Genomic DNA, 18565 nt, shown 5'->3' on the forward strand with positions numbered 1-18565 from the left:
ATTACGAGTCCCCATTCCGCCAGCCTTTGCATGGCCGTAGCCCCGCCATGCAAAGGCTGGCAGAAAGGGGGTGACCCAAAGGGGCACCTGCACTGTCCATGCCCTTGGATGGTCACTCTACAGGAACTACTGCAACTGCATATGGGGTATATGGTATACTTAGACCTCCAAGATGCCGGTTTCCACATCTGAATTCACTACAAACATCAGAAATTCATAAGATTCTAAGTAGTCAGCTACCACTATCAATTCTGAATCCTTCCTTCTATCCTAAAATCAGCTTCAAGAAATTTCACAAAATATATTACACATGCAGTGCACTTTAAACATTTGGGTCTTCAACTATCTCAACAATTGGTTGGTACAGGGCGCATCAAGAAAAGTGACGAACAATTGAAAATTACCATTCACTCTGCTATTCAAGAGATTAGGCCTCATGCTTAGCAAAAGCCAATCACCTCTACAACCGTCCCTCAATCCATTTTCTGGGGGCGCTCCAGGACATAAGCAAAGTGAAGGTATCCACCTCACAATCATAGACAACTAAGTTTAGTAAACCTGATTCAAAAGCAGTGCACCATCAAAGTCTACTAAGTATGAGGTCTTCAAGTATATTCACCACCCCATTCTGCAGACTAAGAAAGCATCACTAAGTGTTGCCCAAGCAGTGGGCTCAGATTTGTCTCCTTCAACCTCATCCAAATAACTCCCATGATGGAAAAGGCTCTTCAGTGGTTGGCTTCAACAGAGTACAGAGAAAGAGGTTATCATTTCTTCTTCTTCTTCATCTGGACTTTGTCCCGACCACGGAATGGAAGGATGGGGAACCTACCTAGATTAATTATCAACAAGGCGGCAATGGTTTCTGAATGAAACAAAATTGCACATGAATGTGGTAGAGCCAAGAGATGTTAATCCTCCTGTTTAAGATTACATCATTTATCGATGTTGATATGAATGAATATCACAACATCAATAAACATGGAAGTACCAATTCTCAAACACTGATTAAGGAGGCCCTTTACCTATTTAACTGGGCCATAAAACACAAGATCATCTACCTGGAAAAGACAACAATCAAGCAGACTTCCTCATCTGGATAGTCCACAGCCACCACGAATAAGAACTCAATGGCAATCTGCTAAAGATTAAGCTCTAGTCATGGGGCAATCCAAAGATGGATTTGTTTCAGCTTGGACAATCAAAAACACGTTCATCTAAAGCGGAGATCCATAAAAGAGGGAACATATGTTTTTATCGTATTGTCAGAGTCATAAACATAGGTTTTCCCCCCTCTCCTTTTGATCACAAGAGTCATTGATAGCGGGAACCATGCCACATGATATTAATCACCCTCAAGGTGGCCCAGACAATATTGGTTCTCAGAACTCTTATACTTAGCAGAAGCACCACTGATTCCATGGGATCACAAGCGTACCTCCTACACTGCAGACACAACTAGGTCTTTCAGCACAGTCCAGGATCATTGCAGTTGATGGCTTGCCTCCTGAGTTCTCACACCTAGGGCCAGATGTATCAAAGGGTTTTACCCATTCTGTGTCTATGGGAAAATGCTTTGGTACATATGGCCTCTAGTTTCTTGCACCTAGGCAGCCCTGCAGATTGCAAAAACATCATAGTAAATGCTAGCGCCTTATCCACTAAATAGCATATTCTGCAAAAAGGAAAAGATTTTGTATTTGGTGCTTATCAAGAGGGCTGTATCCATTCTCCATACGGCCCCATCAGATTCCACCATGCTGGCTAGAGCTGACACATTCAGGGCTTAGGCATGCATCAATAACTGATATTTTTATAAAGCGCAAGGCATAACCCCTGGGGCTTTGTGGCACTATGGAACTGAAAGAGTGAAAACTGGCACTAGCAGAAAGGATGGCTTTTAATATTTTCTCTAAATAGTTTATAGTTTTTTTTCCTTGATGAAGTAAAAAAGGGAAGAGCATTTCAAGGGGGAGTGCTGTAACTGAAAAAGCTTGGCAACTCACTTTCGCTCTAGCAAAGTGAGGTACAGTCAACAGATGTAAACTGTTAGACCACAGCAGGTGTAAAGATGAGTATCAATTAACAACTTTTGAAAGAAAGAGGAACCTTGCTCATTAAGGGTTTTATGACAGTAGCAAGATGCCTTAAACTGAAATTAATTTTCCACCAGGAGTCATTGAAGGATTTGTCAGGCTTCATAGATACAATCATGTTTACATAGATTAAATACTACCTTTACTGCTGTGCTTTTGACTCTTTAGAGCCTTCCTAGTGTGACTATTGAAAAGCCCAAATAACAGGCTTTGGATTAATCCAGTCTTGATTTCACAGCATAATATACCCCTAGGTCTCCAAGGTGTGAGCAAAGAAAATGCTAAGTTATCTGAAGAGTTCTCATGTGAAGTAAACATGAGGAAAACACTGCATTGATTTGAGAAGTTAGCTCTTTATCAAGCCTGACGACAAGACTTTTACCTTTTCAATTTGTACAGGGACGGTTCCTTGTTTGGAGGGCCAAGATAGAAGGGACAGGGGTTGTTTTAACCTAGTTGCACTACTTTCGTTTTAGAACAATTTGGTCACCTAAAGTTACCATTCATGCATTGCAGGATGGCTTACATACACCCAGACAATGCTTCTTGGCTCTTGAGAAGGTATTTACTGTGTTTTTTTTTAATGAAAGCTCACCTTGCAGCCATATCAAAATGTCTCCACTCTCCTGAATGTCCTTTATTGTGTTCCAACAGAATATTGAAGGAGTTTTTATAAAGGCTTTTCCGAGCCTTCCCTCTGACAAGGAAGCCTCCAATAAAATGGGAGCTTAATACTGTTTTGTCACAGGAGATGAAAAGTTTATTTGAGCCAATACACAGAGCTGGTTGCACATACCTTTCCTGGAAAATGGTGCTTCTTGTGAATCAACAAGTTGTCCATGTTAAGTCCTCAGGAGGATTACTTGCTATGGTACATGTGGCTTTGAACATGGAGCATAGACCCTGGATAATTCCTTCTTTTACTCTTTTTTCTAGGTGGCATATCTGAATGCTCCAAGGAGCACACATGCTGACGCTCAACCTTGATATAGATCTGTACTTCTAGAAAACTTGCTTGTGAGATGTGTGTTTGCATGTAGACTTTGTAATGTTTGGGTTACCTTTATTTAACAGCAGTGTTTCATCTCTGTTAGCATATGTTGATTTTCTGATTCCACTGCCACCTCAGGGATCCCCTACACTACGAGGGACGAACATTTAGAGGATCCCTGTAAATTCTGTATTGGATGAAACTTAACATAAACACAGTGTCATTTACTGTTGTCACTCTGGTGAAGGAATGACGCAAAGAGGATGGTAGGCTGGGGTACAGCTTTCCAAATAGTTTGAGCACCCAATGCTGCTGTTCTTATTACATACTTATGTTGGTAGTACAGGCAACTTGATGCAAAGAGGAGCCTACCTAAAGCAAGGCTGGCTCAGAAGCATACCATGATAGTATACCTGGATTTCGCAAACTGCCCAATGTGCCTAAACATGCTGTATACTGCCTGGGTTAAAGTGCACTGGGTTCAGTCTGGGCATGCAAACCAAGATCCTAAACATGCATGTTAACGTGTAGGAGTTGTTTGATTAAGAAATTCATGATGTCTTGCAAGTCAGTAAAGCGGACAAAGATATTCCAAAATAGTTGGGGCCAATTTCAGATCATAGCCCAACTCCTTTTCCAGTCCAGATTTCTAGGTTCACACAAGGGCAATGGTATTCCTCTCAACCCTTCTTGCAACAACCATTCAAGTTGCCCTCCTGCAGCTGTTCACTGTAATTTGCTGTGAGCAATTAACGTGGGTTCACATTGGTTAAATATCCCCAGAGAGGAGGGACTAGATGAAGATCCCCAGATAGGAGGAGCCTGATGAAGAGGGGCTCATCGGAAGCAAGCCTGCTAATTTTCCTAGAAAAATGACACCTAGGTACTTAGCATCCTGTCAGTGTTCCACATTTTTATTCTTGTAAAAGCCATGTCCGAGACCACTGGCTCTATGTAAAGAGCTAAGGGAACACCTTGGCAACTGAAGGTAAAAATCCAAATTTGTGATTGAGTCCATTTAGTTTCTAGAAAGAAACCAAGGAAACTACTCCTGGTACTTTCTTGTGCAACTGAAGAACAAGAGCTCAGGCCTATAATGGAGCTAAGGTTTGGCAGCAAGTTTATTTAAAAACAATCCTTACAAATTGTGTCTTTTGCAGAGGGGAGACTGATCTTGCACAAGGAAAACTTTGTGTGTCCCCAGGACTTGCAAGATGGACATTTCCATGTTCTAATTCATAGCAGACTTTGAAAGAATATAAAGTTATAGGTGGCTGATTTTTCTTGATACCATGCGTCTTTACAAAGTGCCTAGCACAGCTGGACGTAAATCTTGAGGTGCCTAGGATCCATGCCTATCTCTTTTTAAGACCTCTGGCTTACTATAGTACTTCCAGAAGGCAAAGCTAAGACAATAGTAAAAGCATATCTGCAGCTGTTCTTGGACCTGGAACTGAAAGTAAGTTTGCAAAATATGTTCAGGAAATCATTGGAAGAGACTTGTTTTCCTAGGAGCTTAGCTGGTTTCATGGTCCTGCAACATTCAACAAGCAGAATGTTAATCACAGGGTTTAAGTGACGCAGCAGTGGAAATATGCCAGTGAAGCACAGTGACAGCAGAAGATTCCTCTCCCTACTGGGCCTTGTCATCCTTCTTCATCCTGATTCTGTTATGCAAGCTCAAAGCATGAGTCCTACTGAGGGTGACTCAGGTAAAATTTGCTGGCACAGTACAGAGTAAGTCACATGCAGAATAAAGACAGTCCTAAGCCTACCCATCCCTCTTTTGGGCCCTGCAATAATCATACCTGTTGCCCGCAACTTCCACAGGTCATAGTAGCGATGGATGCTACCCAGGAGGCTTCGTGCTCACCAAGGATCTGAGGTCATGGTCAGAGTAATACTCCACATCAACATATGCAAGTTCAGTGTGGTCATATTTTCTAAGAAGGAATTCAGCCTCAAGTTTCAGGAAAATTCACCCTCTAAAAGAGGGACAAGACAATAGCAGTTTTCTGTATTCTCAAGCAGAAGGGAACCAGAGGAAACCTAGCCTCTCTGGTTGTTGACAGGCAAACTTCAGATCTCTTGGACTGCACTGCATCTCATAAATGAGAGCTGGACAAGAATTTAATAGACGAATGGCTTCATCATATGCGTGTTCCCTGCATATACTATTTTGCAAAGAGAATAAATGGGGAATATGGTTTATTCTCTTCTGTGTATTCAGAGGAAGGCTCTTTGAAAGATGACGAGAGCTTCCTAAAGTATTCCTACCCCTGCAAGGATGATTGTTGGCAGTAAAACTGATGGCCCTACAGTTGAAGTTCTCATAGTTGCTCTAAATGTCTGTCAAAAACTCTGATTCCGGTACATCACATTTTTCTCACCAGAGGGTCTGTCAAGATTTTTCTTCACAATCCTGTCCCCCAACATCGCAGTTTGACTCCTTACTTCTTGGAATTTAATCCTTTGTATTTGTCTCAGACGTCTGGTCTGCTCTGGAGCAGGTTCACATATTACAACTTACTGTCCTAAATGCTAAGGTGTCTGCATATGGTGTGCAGGAAATGAAAAGTATCTAATCACTTTTGGCCACATGAAGTGCTGCCTTACCCCAGGCCACCTACATGTATCTATTAGTTGATATCTGGCAGTGATCTTGCAGGACAGAAAGAAACTGAGTGCTTGATTTTAGAGGTTGGCAGATGGGGTCACTCTGACACAAAAGTGACGGATATCCTGTCTGCCGTATTATGATTTAGGATTCCATTATATCCTATTGACATCGTAATACGGCAGACTTGGATATCTGTCACTTTTGTGACCGAGTAACCTGTCCGCTAGGCCCTAAATCAGGCCTGAGTCACAGATTTCTCTACACACAGCCCCTGGTCTGAGATTTTCTAAAACTCCCACATCAGTTGTTCCTGTCAGTTCTACTTCTTCTTGAAGCATGCAAATTGAACACTGTGCTTTTGTGACTGATTTCAGCACCTTTGTAGCTGGTGCATTCAGCTTAAAATAATTCGCTTGGAAAGCTGCCCTTCTCCTGATGATTAGATTAAGAGTGAAATCAAAGCTTTGTCACTACAGTGACAAAAGTTAGTCATTTAGAACATCTATTAAACTGATTTGATGTATTTAATCAGATCAGACATGGACAGGCCACCATATACATCACTTTGGTGAAATCCTTAGAGACAAAGCTCAATTCAGAGGGCATTGTATTGTACTTTTCACCAGCATCATGAACCCTAGGGCCCTCTTGTGCTGGGGTCATAGCCTGCGGTGAACATATGCCTTCTTGTGCTTGATGGCATAGAGCCATTCTGTCATTTTGACTACAGATGAAGTGTCCTAGAGTTATATTTTGAAGGGTTATTGGGCAGTAAGAGGTTGAAGAGATGGAGATCCAATATTGTGTCCAGATCTCCATTCTCCTCATTAACATAAGAAACCTTTTTTAATGTGTGTGTGCGCCCTGGAACACCTTTTTCAAAGAGAATTATCTTTACATCTTTTTTTTTCATTCAGACCTGTTGAAATTCCTTGTAACTCACAAATATGATAGAAAACATATGCACCAGCATTGACCCTTACAAACAACGATTCCCTTCACTGCTATCTTCATTCATTTCATTTTTCCACTCCCTGTAAACTTATCAATTTAGGTCATGTACTTTCAAGTGTGCTCGATTCCTTTGGCTAATGTAAACCCCTCCTCAAGGCTGAGCTCCCTCATTAGGCATACCTCTTCTTGGTCCATCTATATGCAACAACATAATGAATTGTATGGGAGTGTGCTCATAATCATGTGGGTCACTAACATTTAGCAAATTAACCATACAAGTTAATGATATAATGTGTTAATCTTTTTCTGATAGATGCTTCTACTCACAGGTTCCTCACCTTTAGAATATTCCCAGGCTTCTGACTGGATCCAGAAGGTTTCCACACCAATGCTCCAGTGTGTTGATAGGTGTCTCCGTGCAGCTCTACATTCACTTTGTTCCACCCCATAATTGATGATAGAGCCACGTATAAGAGCCATCCCTGTGTGCCAGCATCCGTTCCTTTCTTTCCGAACCTTTGATGTTTTTTTTTTTTCTTGCAAAATTTTACCAGTGTGGAGGAAAACTGTATCCCTTCCAAAAACTACAGGGTTTAAACCTTGTACGGAGCTTCACAAACAGATGCCTATGACAGACCTTTATCTGGTGTCTGGGTATTGGCCACAACCCCAAGTCCCGTGAGGAGTGTGCACTCATGAACCCAAAGGCTCTCCATTAAGGTGAAGCGAAGTTGTAAGTCGCTGATAACCATAAGAAGTCTTGTAAGTCCTGCTCGAAGTCGAGGGTGTCAACCCGTTACCATTCTCAAGACTGTTCCAGCAACAGGTCCTCATCGCGATCCAAGTCTTGTGGTAAGCAGAAACACAAAAAAGGCCAAGTAGGGTTTGTCCCAGTCCTGCCATTCACAACCTGAGAAGTTAGGCTGCCTTGCAGTCTCACTGCTAGTCCCTAGCTTAGAGCCGGTCTCACAACTGATCTGCATGCACCTCGAGTGTCTGGGTCTATCAGCAATATTGCAACTGATTGAGGCCATGTTTCAAATTTTAGAACTTGTCCTGCTCCCTCTAGTGTGCCTTTGAGCCACAAGGATCCGCAAAGGCCCCCAGTCCAGTTACTAATGGCAGGTCCACCCTCTGCCCCCTCCTTGAATCCTAAACTTGCTTTGGGTTCTGCTCCATTGCAGACTTCCAGTTTGCCACCAAGATTTATGGCAGCCCCTCTGACATAGATGGTGCTGGAGGAAAACCCTGTTCCTCTAGCCTTATCTGACTCCAAACTGAATTCATCTCTGCCCTGGCTGATTTCGCCCCATGAAGCCATACCGACTCACTTGGCCTCAGTTCATTCCAACTCAGACAGAACCATGCTTTTGCCTTCGAGTTGCACTCCAGCAAATCTTTGGCACAGACTCTTATCAGAGCCAATTGATCTTTGGAGATGACATTGGAGATGAGTAGGATTATTTTCTGCAGCACTAAGATGGTGAAAATGAATACATGGGCTTGCAGGAGGGCAGTGGGCTAGATACTTCCCTAAACACTGGGTTGTGTTCCACCCCTGGACCACCAAAAGAAGAGTGTCTAATTTGCAATGGAGATGAGGCAAGCAACAAAGCTATTACATCTGCAGCTGCCAAATATGGAAGTCAAAACTTTCATACTTTATCGGAGGCAGATGTTTACTTCTCTAGCCCCATCTGGTCAGTCAGAGTCCGCTCTGCCAGCAGTCCCAGAGGAATTTTGGCCCAACCTGGCACAAACAATCCAGGATGGTCAGGATGCTGCAAAGTACAGTCTGGACTGGACAATACTGACTTCATGGGCAGAGCAGTCGGCTCTAGTGTGGTGCTTCATTGGCACGTTTGAATGAGATTCACAGGCTTCTCTGGTGGCATGCAAGCCTCTTTGATGGACATGCCTGATCAATTCTGTATTGGAATGCTGCAAAGGAAAAACGTTTTCTCTGTGCGTTCCTTAGGTGTTTCCACTCCCTTAGGACAGTACCTTCAACAGTTTTGGTCCTTTCTAGGCTATTCTGGAAGTTTGGATTACAGGAAACATCAAAGCCCAGTGCCCCTGCAGCAGGTACTCCGGTAATTTTGGTACAGGCTACCATGTCAAGGCCCACTACCCCTTCAACAGGCACCCCTGAAATTTGGGGGTCGGGAAGGGTATCAAGCAGACAATGGCCAGTTGAATTTTCAATTTTTTGTGCTGTACTTTCACTCCCGGCAACCCTCTGATGTTCATGAAAGTGATTGCAGTGATCGTGGCACACGTTTGAAGGTTGGGGATTCCAGTTTTCCTCTGTCTCTGCGACTGGCTGTTGAAAGCCAGCTCACCACAGTCAGTCATTTACCATCTTCAGATGATGGTGAGTCGCCTAACATAGCTGGGGTTCACTGTCAACATGCCCAAGTCACACCTTAGTCTTTCACAGAGGCTTCCTTTCATTGGTGCCATCCTGGATATGGGTCTGTTTCGGGTCTTGCCTGCATGACCACGAGTCTGGGCTGTGATCCCATTTCGTCCTCGAACCTGGGTCAAAATAAGAGTGACTTTTAGGCTTTAGGCCTTTTGGCGTCCTCCTCATCAACTATGCCAGGTGGCATATGAAGGCTCTACAGTGGAACCTCAAGTCTCAGTGCATCCCGACCAGAGGAACCTGTCCGATTCCATCCAGGTTTTGGAGGAGACTGCAAAAGACCTGCAGTGGTGTCTCAATCACAACTGGACAGGCGGCTGACCCCTTTCTCTGACCTACCCTGAACTGATGGTGGTGACAGAGGCATCAGTATTGAGATGTGGAGGTAATCTGGGAGAGGTGACGATCAGATGATTCTGATCACTGGCAGAGACTTGTCTCGCCTTCAAACTGTTGAAGTTTTGGGTGGTCCACCTGGCGCTGAAAGCCTTCCACCAAAGGGAGGATGGATCAGGTTCTCACAACAGACACAATGTGGTACTGCAACAACCAGGCCGGGATGGGATCCTGTGCCACGAGGCAATTCATCCCTGGAACTGGCTGGAGCACCAGAGCATTTCCCTGGTTGTGAACCACCTGGTGGGATCTTTGAACACCAGAGCGGACTAACTCAGCTGCTGGTGCCTGGTGGATCACGAATGGCAGTTACACCCCAAGGCAGCCCAGGGGATCTTCCAGCAATGGGGAGAACCTTGGCTATATCCTTTCGCCATTGTTGAGAATGCCCAGTGTCCAAAATTCTGTGCTCTGGAGTTTCCAAGAAGCCTCTGTCTTTCCCTGAGATGCATTTCAGATAGAGTGAAGTACAGGACTTGTGATCTCAATTCCATTGCAGCCTCTCTAGCCCCAAGTTCTGAAGATGATCAGGCATGACTGGACTCAAATCATCCTACTGGCTCCAGATTGGGCAAGTAGAGTGTGGTACCTTGAGCTTCTAGCATATGCCTTCTGACCAGAATTCCGCGTCTGGAGGACCTGTTGCAGTAGCAGGTTAGTGCCCTGCACTGAGTTTATACAGTCTTCATTTTTGTGTGTGGAGTTCAAGTGGCAGCAGTTAACTGTCTACGATCTTCCTCCCTAAGATGTGGATATGATCATGCCTGCTAGGTGTCCTTGTATCCTAGTGTGGCACAGTACTGATACACTCCAGGCCAAACTGTTGGATGTCCTATAGTTGCCCTTGCTGCCTTTTTACAGTTCTCCGTCCGACCGTTCTTGTTGAAGTCAACCTAAAAGGTTTGACTCGCATATTCCTTCCAAAACCCTTTGTGATGCCACAACAGGATTTTAATTTGGTCCTCAATTTCCTCATATGCATGCCATTCGTACCAATGCACAGCTATTGATTACTTCCCCTGACTCTTAAGACTGTATTTCTGGTTCTAGTGACTTTGGCTTATCATGCAAGTCAACTCCAAACTCTCTTGTTGCAACCACTTTACGCCACTTTGCTCCAGATAAAGGGGTTTTGAGATCAAGAGTGGCTTTTGTGACAAGTCATGACTGCTTTTCACGTTTGGCAATCTATCACTCTACCAATGTTCTGCTCAGCCTCACCCCTAGTAAGAGGAAGAGAGACTTCATCAGCCTGACCCTAAAATTACATTGATCATGCCAAAGACCACTTGAAGAACTATCAGCTCTTTGTGAGATTCTGTTGGGCAAAGAAAAGCGAGGCAGTGCTGAAAAGGACTCTATCAAAATATTGTCGTTGTTAAGATCTGCTAAGCATTGGCCAAGAAGCAGCATTCTGAAGGACAGAGGGCTCATTCTGTCAAGGCCAAGGCTGCTACCACTGCACTGACATGCAGAGTGTGCATCCTTGACACCTGTCTGTTCACGAAGCACTACTGCCTTGACTGGATGGACATCCTGCCCATTCAGACCTACAGAACGTCTTGATCTGGGCCAATTCACAGGTCCACCACCTTTGGTGGTACTGCTTGGTATCTATTATGAAGGTGAGGATTCTGCAATTAGAAGTATCCATTAGAAGTACAAGTTACTTACACCTCAGTCACGTTCTTTCTGGTGGATGCTCTATATGATTGCAAATTCTACCTGCGCCCCACTCCACCGCCCTACCCACATCCCCGCCTCCCCATTCTGTGGGATGGTCTCTTTTTCCAATTGAAAAGGTCTCTATTTAAGAATCACACTGGTACCTCGGATTATTTTTGGGATCCACATCCGAGGGCTGAGAGAGTCAAACAAGAAACTACCGGTGCCACTCTGGGTGGTGCTTATATGTGGCTATGTCATCACTTCAAAGGCAGAACGAAGCACGAAGCCATCAAATGCTCAGTCGTACAGTGCCACCTATCAGCACACTGGAGCATTGCCAAAGGTAGGTGACCTGTTCCTATGCTTCATTTTGATGATCTGATTCAAGCCAATTTGGTGAAATTTCGGAGACACTTAACCCCTCAGGGCCCAGGCAGTGCATAAAAAATATCATTTTCCCTTTAAGCTGATGAATGGCTCCTCATTCAGATACTACATAATGTAGGAAGTTCCACTTCACCTCTTCGAACACAAATATAATCAAAACACACCATTATAAACAGCATGAAGTCATACTTTTGAATAGCGCCCCTCTGTTTCAGCTCTAGAATATCATTGATACCCAACACTACACCTGAGGAATAACAGAAGCTGTCTACAATCACACTAAGTTCAAAGTGTATTTACATCTTACATCTGTGAGCTCTGATCAAGCCTGTTCTGCCTTCTCTTATTCGACCTGCTTAATTTCCTTTATTGACATGCTGTTCTCCACTTGCTGTCTGCCATGTTCTTCTATGGGAGTTGTCAGGGCACGGGGTTCACTGTTGCACATTCATTCCTTTCTATCTATTTGCGTGGTATGGGATGTCTGTGTTCCAGTCCAGTGGCCTTCATCAAACGGCGGCCTCCAAAGGTAAAACCACACAATCAAAAGTTGTCTTAATTAAGGTACGGCATGGGTTGAGCCTGAAATGCTTGGTTTGTGGTATACATAGTTTGTTAAACAGCACAGAGGATATGTTCATATCCCCAAAAATGTCTGCCCCCTCGAATAAGGCATAACATTCGCCGCATGTCGATGAAACTAATCAGTTAACACATTACGTCCTCATATGCTTACCAAATACTGACTGCAGATGCCTTTTAGCATGGGACTGGCAGTTTGAAATCTTAAATGCATGTGCGATGGCCTTGCACGCAATGTACAGCTGTAACTCATGTCAAAGGATGGAGACACTTACCATTAACTTATTTATAATGTAGCAATAATCATTCAAGACCATGTGTTAGGCGTGAAAGGTGATGGTGCAGCCTCATCAAAGCTTAGCCATTCAAATTAGTCTTTCTCCTTACTGGCATATATGTAGATTTCTCCGGTGATACAAGGGTCTCCTCATCACTCGATCAAGTATGTTTCTACACAGAAAAGGAGGAGTTGCTAGGTTTACATTATACATAATCCCTGCTGGGTCAAGGTGGGCCCATCCGACCTTCACTGTACCATGCCACTCCCCTTTTAATGATCGCCTTCAGAGCCTTACATCCCCAGTTTACCAACTACCTCCCGAAGAAAAATAAAATGCTAACAAATTTAACTATCACCAGATGACAGAATACGTACAGCACAGGTTCCTAGGACATTCACATACAACGAACAGAGATGAACGTTGTTGATCAATTCAAGGCACCACGTAAGCCCATATGTTTATTATTACTGATTCATCTTATTTGACGTCTTCAGATGTCTAACTAACATGTAATACGCAATATTTTGGAGACGTGTTGTAACATTTCTCTTCCAAAATAAGTCCTATTTTAAACTAATTTTTTAAGGAAATGGAAAAAGAGTTAGAGCTTCAAATTGGAATGAAAACCGAAATGGAAATTGCTATGAAACTTTTGGAAAAGGATACCCATGAAAAGCAAGATAGTTTAGTCGCACTACGCCAGCAGCTGGATGAAGTCAAAGCAATTAATCTTCAGATGTTCCAGAAAATCCAGGTAACATCAACATAATATTTTTCGTAGCTGGTGGCTAACTTATGTGCATAATCCACTTATCGCATCACAGTTATGTGAGATGACTGAGTTTATTTATAAAATTACTTTTGGAATGCAAATCAAGCCTGTGAGGTGAGACTGGGCTACAGAGTCACGAAAAAACGCAAAAAGACACAGCTAAAGTTTATGAAACAGGAAAAATGAATGGAGGTAACTTATCAGTAGAGCCAGCATAGAACAACAAGCTGGATAGCTAGGATAGAACAACAAGAGAGCAGAGTGCCAGACGTGAAAATGGAACACTTGAGTTTTAGGTTTCTGGAAAGAGGTCAAGTTGGGAGTAATGCACGCATGCTCTTCTCACAAATTTCCATAAATAAATAATGTGTATACACACACAATGAAAAATATACACATAAAATATAGGTCAAGACTCTGTTGCGTGGAAATTCATAGTTTAGCTCGTGTTTTCTGTGGACTATGATAGTGATATTCAGTTCCACAATTATGTTCCTGCCTTCTGACTCCAATTATCATGGTTGTCAAGGGTCCATAACACTCATTTTCTCTTTTGCCATGAAAATATTTTGACCACAGATGTCTCGAACAGTGGGCGAATTGTTCTAGACGATGACAACACAACGCTTGTGAATGGTCTATTTTAATGTGCCTACAGGCAGGTTTTTGTAATTACATGTTTTACAGCATGTGCCGCTGTAGAACACATACTCTGCACGTTCCTACTTTCGAGTGTTGGGCACAGACATTGTAAGTTTCTTTTATTCAAATCAGAGGTTTAAGGTCAAGGTGACTCATGGTCCCTCACCTGAAACCCACAATGCATCAAGAAATAGACTCCATCAGCCTCTTGTTTGGACATATTTTCGAGTGCTCTGTGACTGATGTGCAACAAAAGCAAAGTGGTCAAGATCTTCGACATAGTTGACCAAAAACCAGACTGCTTCAGCAGAACATGTATTACTGAGGACCTCTTCCGAGCTGAATCGGATTGAGAGGATAGGTCATATGAGAATGACTTGTGTGGAAAGGAGGTATGGACAAGACACCTTTTAAATTTTTGTCCAAATTCCAAGTGCACATTTTTGTGGTCAGACTACTACCAGGTCTGCAACCTCTATTAAGCCGAGGGTCCATGATGAGACTGCTTGTTCGACTTGCAAGAGCTTTTGGTACAAAAAAATCATCCCGTACCTTAGAGACAGATGGTTAGCACATTACAGGATTCAGTGTCAAGGCTCTCCAGAGTCGTGGTCTGGACCGGGTTCTAGGAGACCTACTCTTGTGGCAAAATTGATAGGGCTTACAGTATTCCGGGGACCCTCTAGAGAGCAGAGCCCTGAATTTGTGTCCTCTAATGACTTTTACTTTGAAAGCAGTTATTTCTTGACCCCCCCCACCCCCCAAGAAAACCCACAGCCAAGACAGACAACACTGATGCTCTCATCAACACCTCACACAGAGGGTCTTCCCTCAAGGGTGCAACCTCAAACAAAGCCTCTGCTCTGTAGCATGGAGTTGCAGACACAGACAGGCCTTAAGGCCTGAACCAACCCCAGAAAAGCCTAGGCAGTATGCCCACTGTTTATGAAATAGTTAGACCCTGAAAAGGACCATCATCACAGGAGGACCAAGACTCTGTGCTTCGAGCGGAGAATCACAGCCTCGACAATGGCAAACACTCAAGCCCGAAAGCCAAGAAACCCAACCTTGGCACTAAGACTCTACCCATCCTCTCTCTGATCCCAATTCAACTTTAACAACAACTTTGACGTAATCATCAACCTTGGTACCAATAGAACTCCATCCATCCTTCAGAAGAAATAGGTGATCAACCAGATCTAAGGCAGAGGAGGATTTATATTGACCATGCCTCCAGCCACGTAATGGCACTGCCACCACTATCAGCCCCACGCCAAAAAAGATGGCTCACTTTTGAAGAAACTATGTCAGAGGAACTTTGGTCCTTTTAAATTCCAAAGAAGAAAAGGGGAGTGGAATACAATTTATTTCCATGGGCACACCCTACCAAATTCTCTTGTTGACAGAAGGCCTTCCAGCAGGCTACAGGGGTCACACTCCTGCCAAATAAGAAGAACAAAAAGAATGATACTGCTGGAAAATGGATGGGAGTGGGAAATGCCAACCAATGATGTATCAACATTTTTGTTGGTTTGCTTTCCTGGTAAGGTCAACACCAATGGGAGAAAATAGTGGAGCTTATTAAGCACCTTACAGAGGCCTCTCATGAAAGTGGCCTCTCATGGTAGTGGCAACGAAATGAATCAAGAAGGAAAGGTTTCTAATGCAAATAATAAATGAGCCGTAGATGCTGCAGATACTGCTTCATGTCAAATAGTGCCCTCTTCAGACACGGATGGGTTTAATGTGTCTGCATTGTTATTCCTGCTAAAAACAATTGGGGAATGGACCTAATGGGGGATCCGTGATGGTTCCTGTAGGACTTCCATGACTGTCTCTGAACTCTGCTGCCCTGCAGAGTGTCCTTCAAGGGGTCAGTAGGCTCTGGGGCTTGAGAAGTGCTGCCAAAGCAGTGTTTTATGGGTTGGTTGCAGAGAAGCTGAACAAGATGCCCCCTCAAGTATGAGAATGGCACCAGGAGCCCAGCAGAGAACAGGTCTTTGCAGAGATCAGTAAGAATGTAATTCCTCCAGCAAAGTGTCATTTAGAGGCCAGGAGACCTGAAGGAAATGCACTTATGGCTAACATTGGCCACCAGGAGAAACCCTTGTTTTCCTCCCAAGGTTGTTTCTCCAATTGGTTCATGCCAATCAAACCATCAACTTTACAGTCCTTTTTCAAAAACTGCAAATAATTGTGTAAAGAGTTTCACACTTTCTAGATGGAAAATAGCTCTCAGATATTACATTGATAGTACCAGAACTTTAGAAAGACTAAGACTTTGTAGCTTTTGGTAAGCTCCACCTAGCGAATCCTACTTCCAAAGTCTGGCATTTTTAGATGGATAATTAAGACAAGACATTACATACATCACATGCTGTACTTAGGGTGCATTCCACTCATAAAATGGAATCCACTAGGGCTTTCTTGGCCACAGGAGTCTCTGTCTGTCAAAGTCCTCTTTGGGTCAGTAGAAGGATAGCTGCGGTTGAACTACTGATCTCTGTACACAGCGGGTCCAGCGGTATCCTTTGGTGAAGGCTGGTGTCCCTTTTGGGCAGCCAGTCTGTGCTCAGACAACATTCCCGGGTCAAGCAGACTCAGGTGCAACTTTTAGACATCGAGGATCAGTCTTTTGGGGTGCCCAGCAGTCATCACTGACTATTCACAGAATGTGGCTACTGATTTCCCGGAACAGGCTTCTTCATCGTTGATGGACCTGGTGCAAGTTCAAGGGGGTCAGCCGACTAACCCTTGGAATCACTTCTTTCGTCTGGGCTGAGGAGCAACTTTTCCACAAGCCAGGCACAGTCCTCTCTTTGCTCGCCCAAGGTGTAGCACTCCAGCAGACAATGTAGCCTCTCTTGCTAGGTCCAGGGGTCAGCAGGGCAGTCCTTCTTCAGTCCTTTCTCCAGCTCTGGCATAATCTGAGGTTCAGGGTGCCATATTTATGCTCGGAAAGTCCCCAGGAGTGGGGGATGGGTGGGGTGGGTGAGTGAGTGATGTAGTCACTAGCCAATCGGCTACAAGGATCCCTCCAGCCCTGTAATGACATTCGCCTATGTAAGGCATCTCGCAAGCCCAGGGTGCTCTATTCTGCCCACTCCCAAGATGTCCTAACCCTTCCTTTAATGTTAGGAGCTTGGTAGCCCATCATAGAGGCGTGGCTAACTGTGGGCCACACACCATGGGGAAACCAGTTTGAGCACTGGCCTCCCTTCTCTGCTGCCAGCCTGTCTCCCTGAACAAAGGGATAACCCCTCAGGAGTGTGATTGCCATTTGCCCCCAAAGGCAGCTTTGCCTTTGAAGTTTGCCTTTTGGGCCAACACCCTGAGTGGCTTCCTGCAAGGGAGAGGTAACACTCTCCGTATTGCAGGCTTCGATTGTTCCTGAGCCTTAGAGTCGTTAGTACAGCTCCCCAGGAGGTCAGAAGTCTGTCTGGTGGCCAGCAACTGTGCAAGGCCACTGAACACACTGGGCAACACAGTGGCAACTTTCTAAAAGTTTTCTTTCCTTATCCGTGACAATAAATTTGTCTTGGGCATCAAGTGAAGTTTATTGCCACAATTATTTGATACCTTTAAGTACCCATTTTAGTAGTCTCATTCAGAAGAAACCTGGGATGACGTGTCAGGCAGTAACTCTGTGTCAGCTAATGGGGCTACTAATTTTGCCACAGCAAAAACAATTTGGAAGTGTTGCTGACAGGAAATATTAAAAGCATATGTCCTACTTAGTAATACACAGCTCCCTGCCTCAGGGCTCCACCTGCTGTTGTTACTGGAGATTTACTTATATTGCAAAGGGAAGATAGAGCTTTGAAATTGGTTTAAATGGCAAAGTCGAACTAGCAGTTTAAAACTGCTCTTCCAGGCTGCAGTGGCATGCTGGTAGCCATTTTGTACTTTCTCCACCACAGGATGGCATAACCAGTGCTATGTCACGGGGGCACACTCTCTCTCTTACATGCCTTGGGTACTCTTGGTACCATATAGTAGGGAATTATAAGTAAGTCAGCTTATGCCAGTGGGGGAGGGAGGGTAGCCATTTCAGCATACATTTTGTAAGGGTCAGAATACTAGCACTGAGCTGTGGTTAGTAGGCCTCAGTGCACTCTCAGTCGAAAAACCTGCAGCATCAGTCCCAACTTTGGGGGCGATCATGCAAAAAAACGCATTTCCTTACACTGTATCTATGCAGTCTCATGTTTCATATCTCTACAGCTACTTAGTCACCCGTATGGGTAAGACACACATTCTAAGGTACAGTCTATGTCCTGGTGCATTGTAGGTTTAGTAAGAGGGCTCACAAGTCACTTAGAAATCTTTATTTGATAAAGATTGATAACTGTGCTTTCATGACCAAGTGCAGTGAAAATGTTTTCTTAAACTGGACCTTGACAAATTAGGGAAAAGGGTATACCTCTTTATTATTGACCATTTAGTTTTAAGCTTTTAAATCAAAACTTTGGAGTACCAACAACCCTTACCTAAAGCTTGAATTGCCCTTACCTAAATCTGAATTGCCCTTACCTAAAGCTTAAAATACCAATGGCTGCTTGAATTATATTCTGTGTTGTCAATTGTAATGGTTTTGTGTCTAGTAGTGTGTATAGGTGAGTATGTGAATGCAAAAGTGAGTCAGGTGTTGGAAGAATTGATTGATGGGTGCAAGAATGATACAGTGAGTGATTGGATGGGAGGATGATGGATGGATGGTGGGGCAAATGCATGGATAGATGTCTGCATTA

General features: G+C 43.9%; 1 protein-coding gene across 4 annotated transcripts in view; it reads left to right on the top strand.

Moving 5' to 3' along the window:
- The window catches only part of RUFY1 (RUN and FYVE domain containing 1), a 475292-nt gene that overhangs the window by 276737 nt on the left and 179990 nt on the right, over positions 1-18565 (top strand). For 3 of the 4 annotated variants that reach the window (XM_069199306.1, XM_069199308.1, XM_069199307.1), the window contains exon 11: positions 12987-13154. The exons of the other annotated variant lie outside the window; for it this stretch is intronic. In XM_069199306.1, the coding sequence (XP_069055407.1) occupies positions 12987-13154 (168 nt within the window). The remainder of the gene's footprint in view (positions 1-12986; positions 13155-18565) is intronic. 4 annotated transcript variants of the gene reach the window in all.

This window comes from Pleurodeles waltl, chromosome 7, assembly GCF_031143425.1.
Source record: "Pleurodeles waltl isolate 20211129_DDA chromosome 7, aPleWal1.hap1.20221129, whole genome shotgun sequence".
Taxonomy (NCBI): Eukaryota; Metazoa; Chordata; class Amphibia; order Caudata; family Salamandridae; genus Pleurodeles; species Pleurodeles waltl.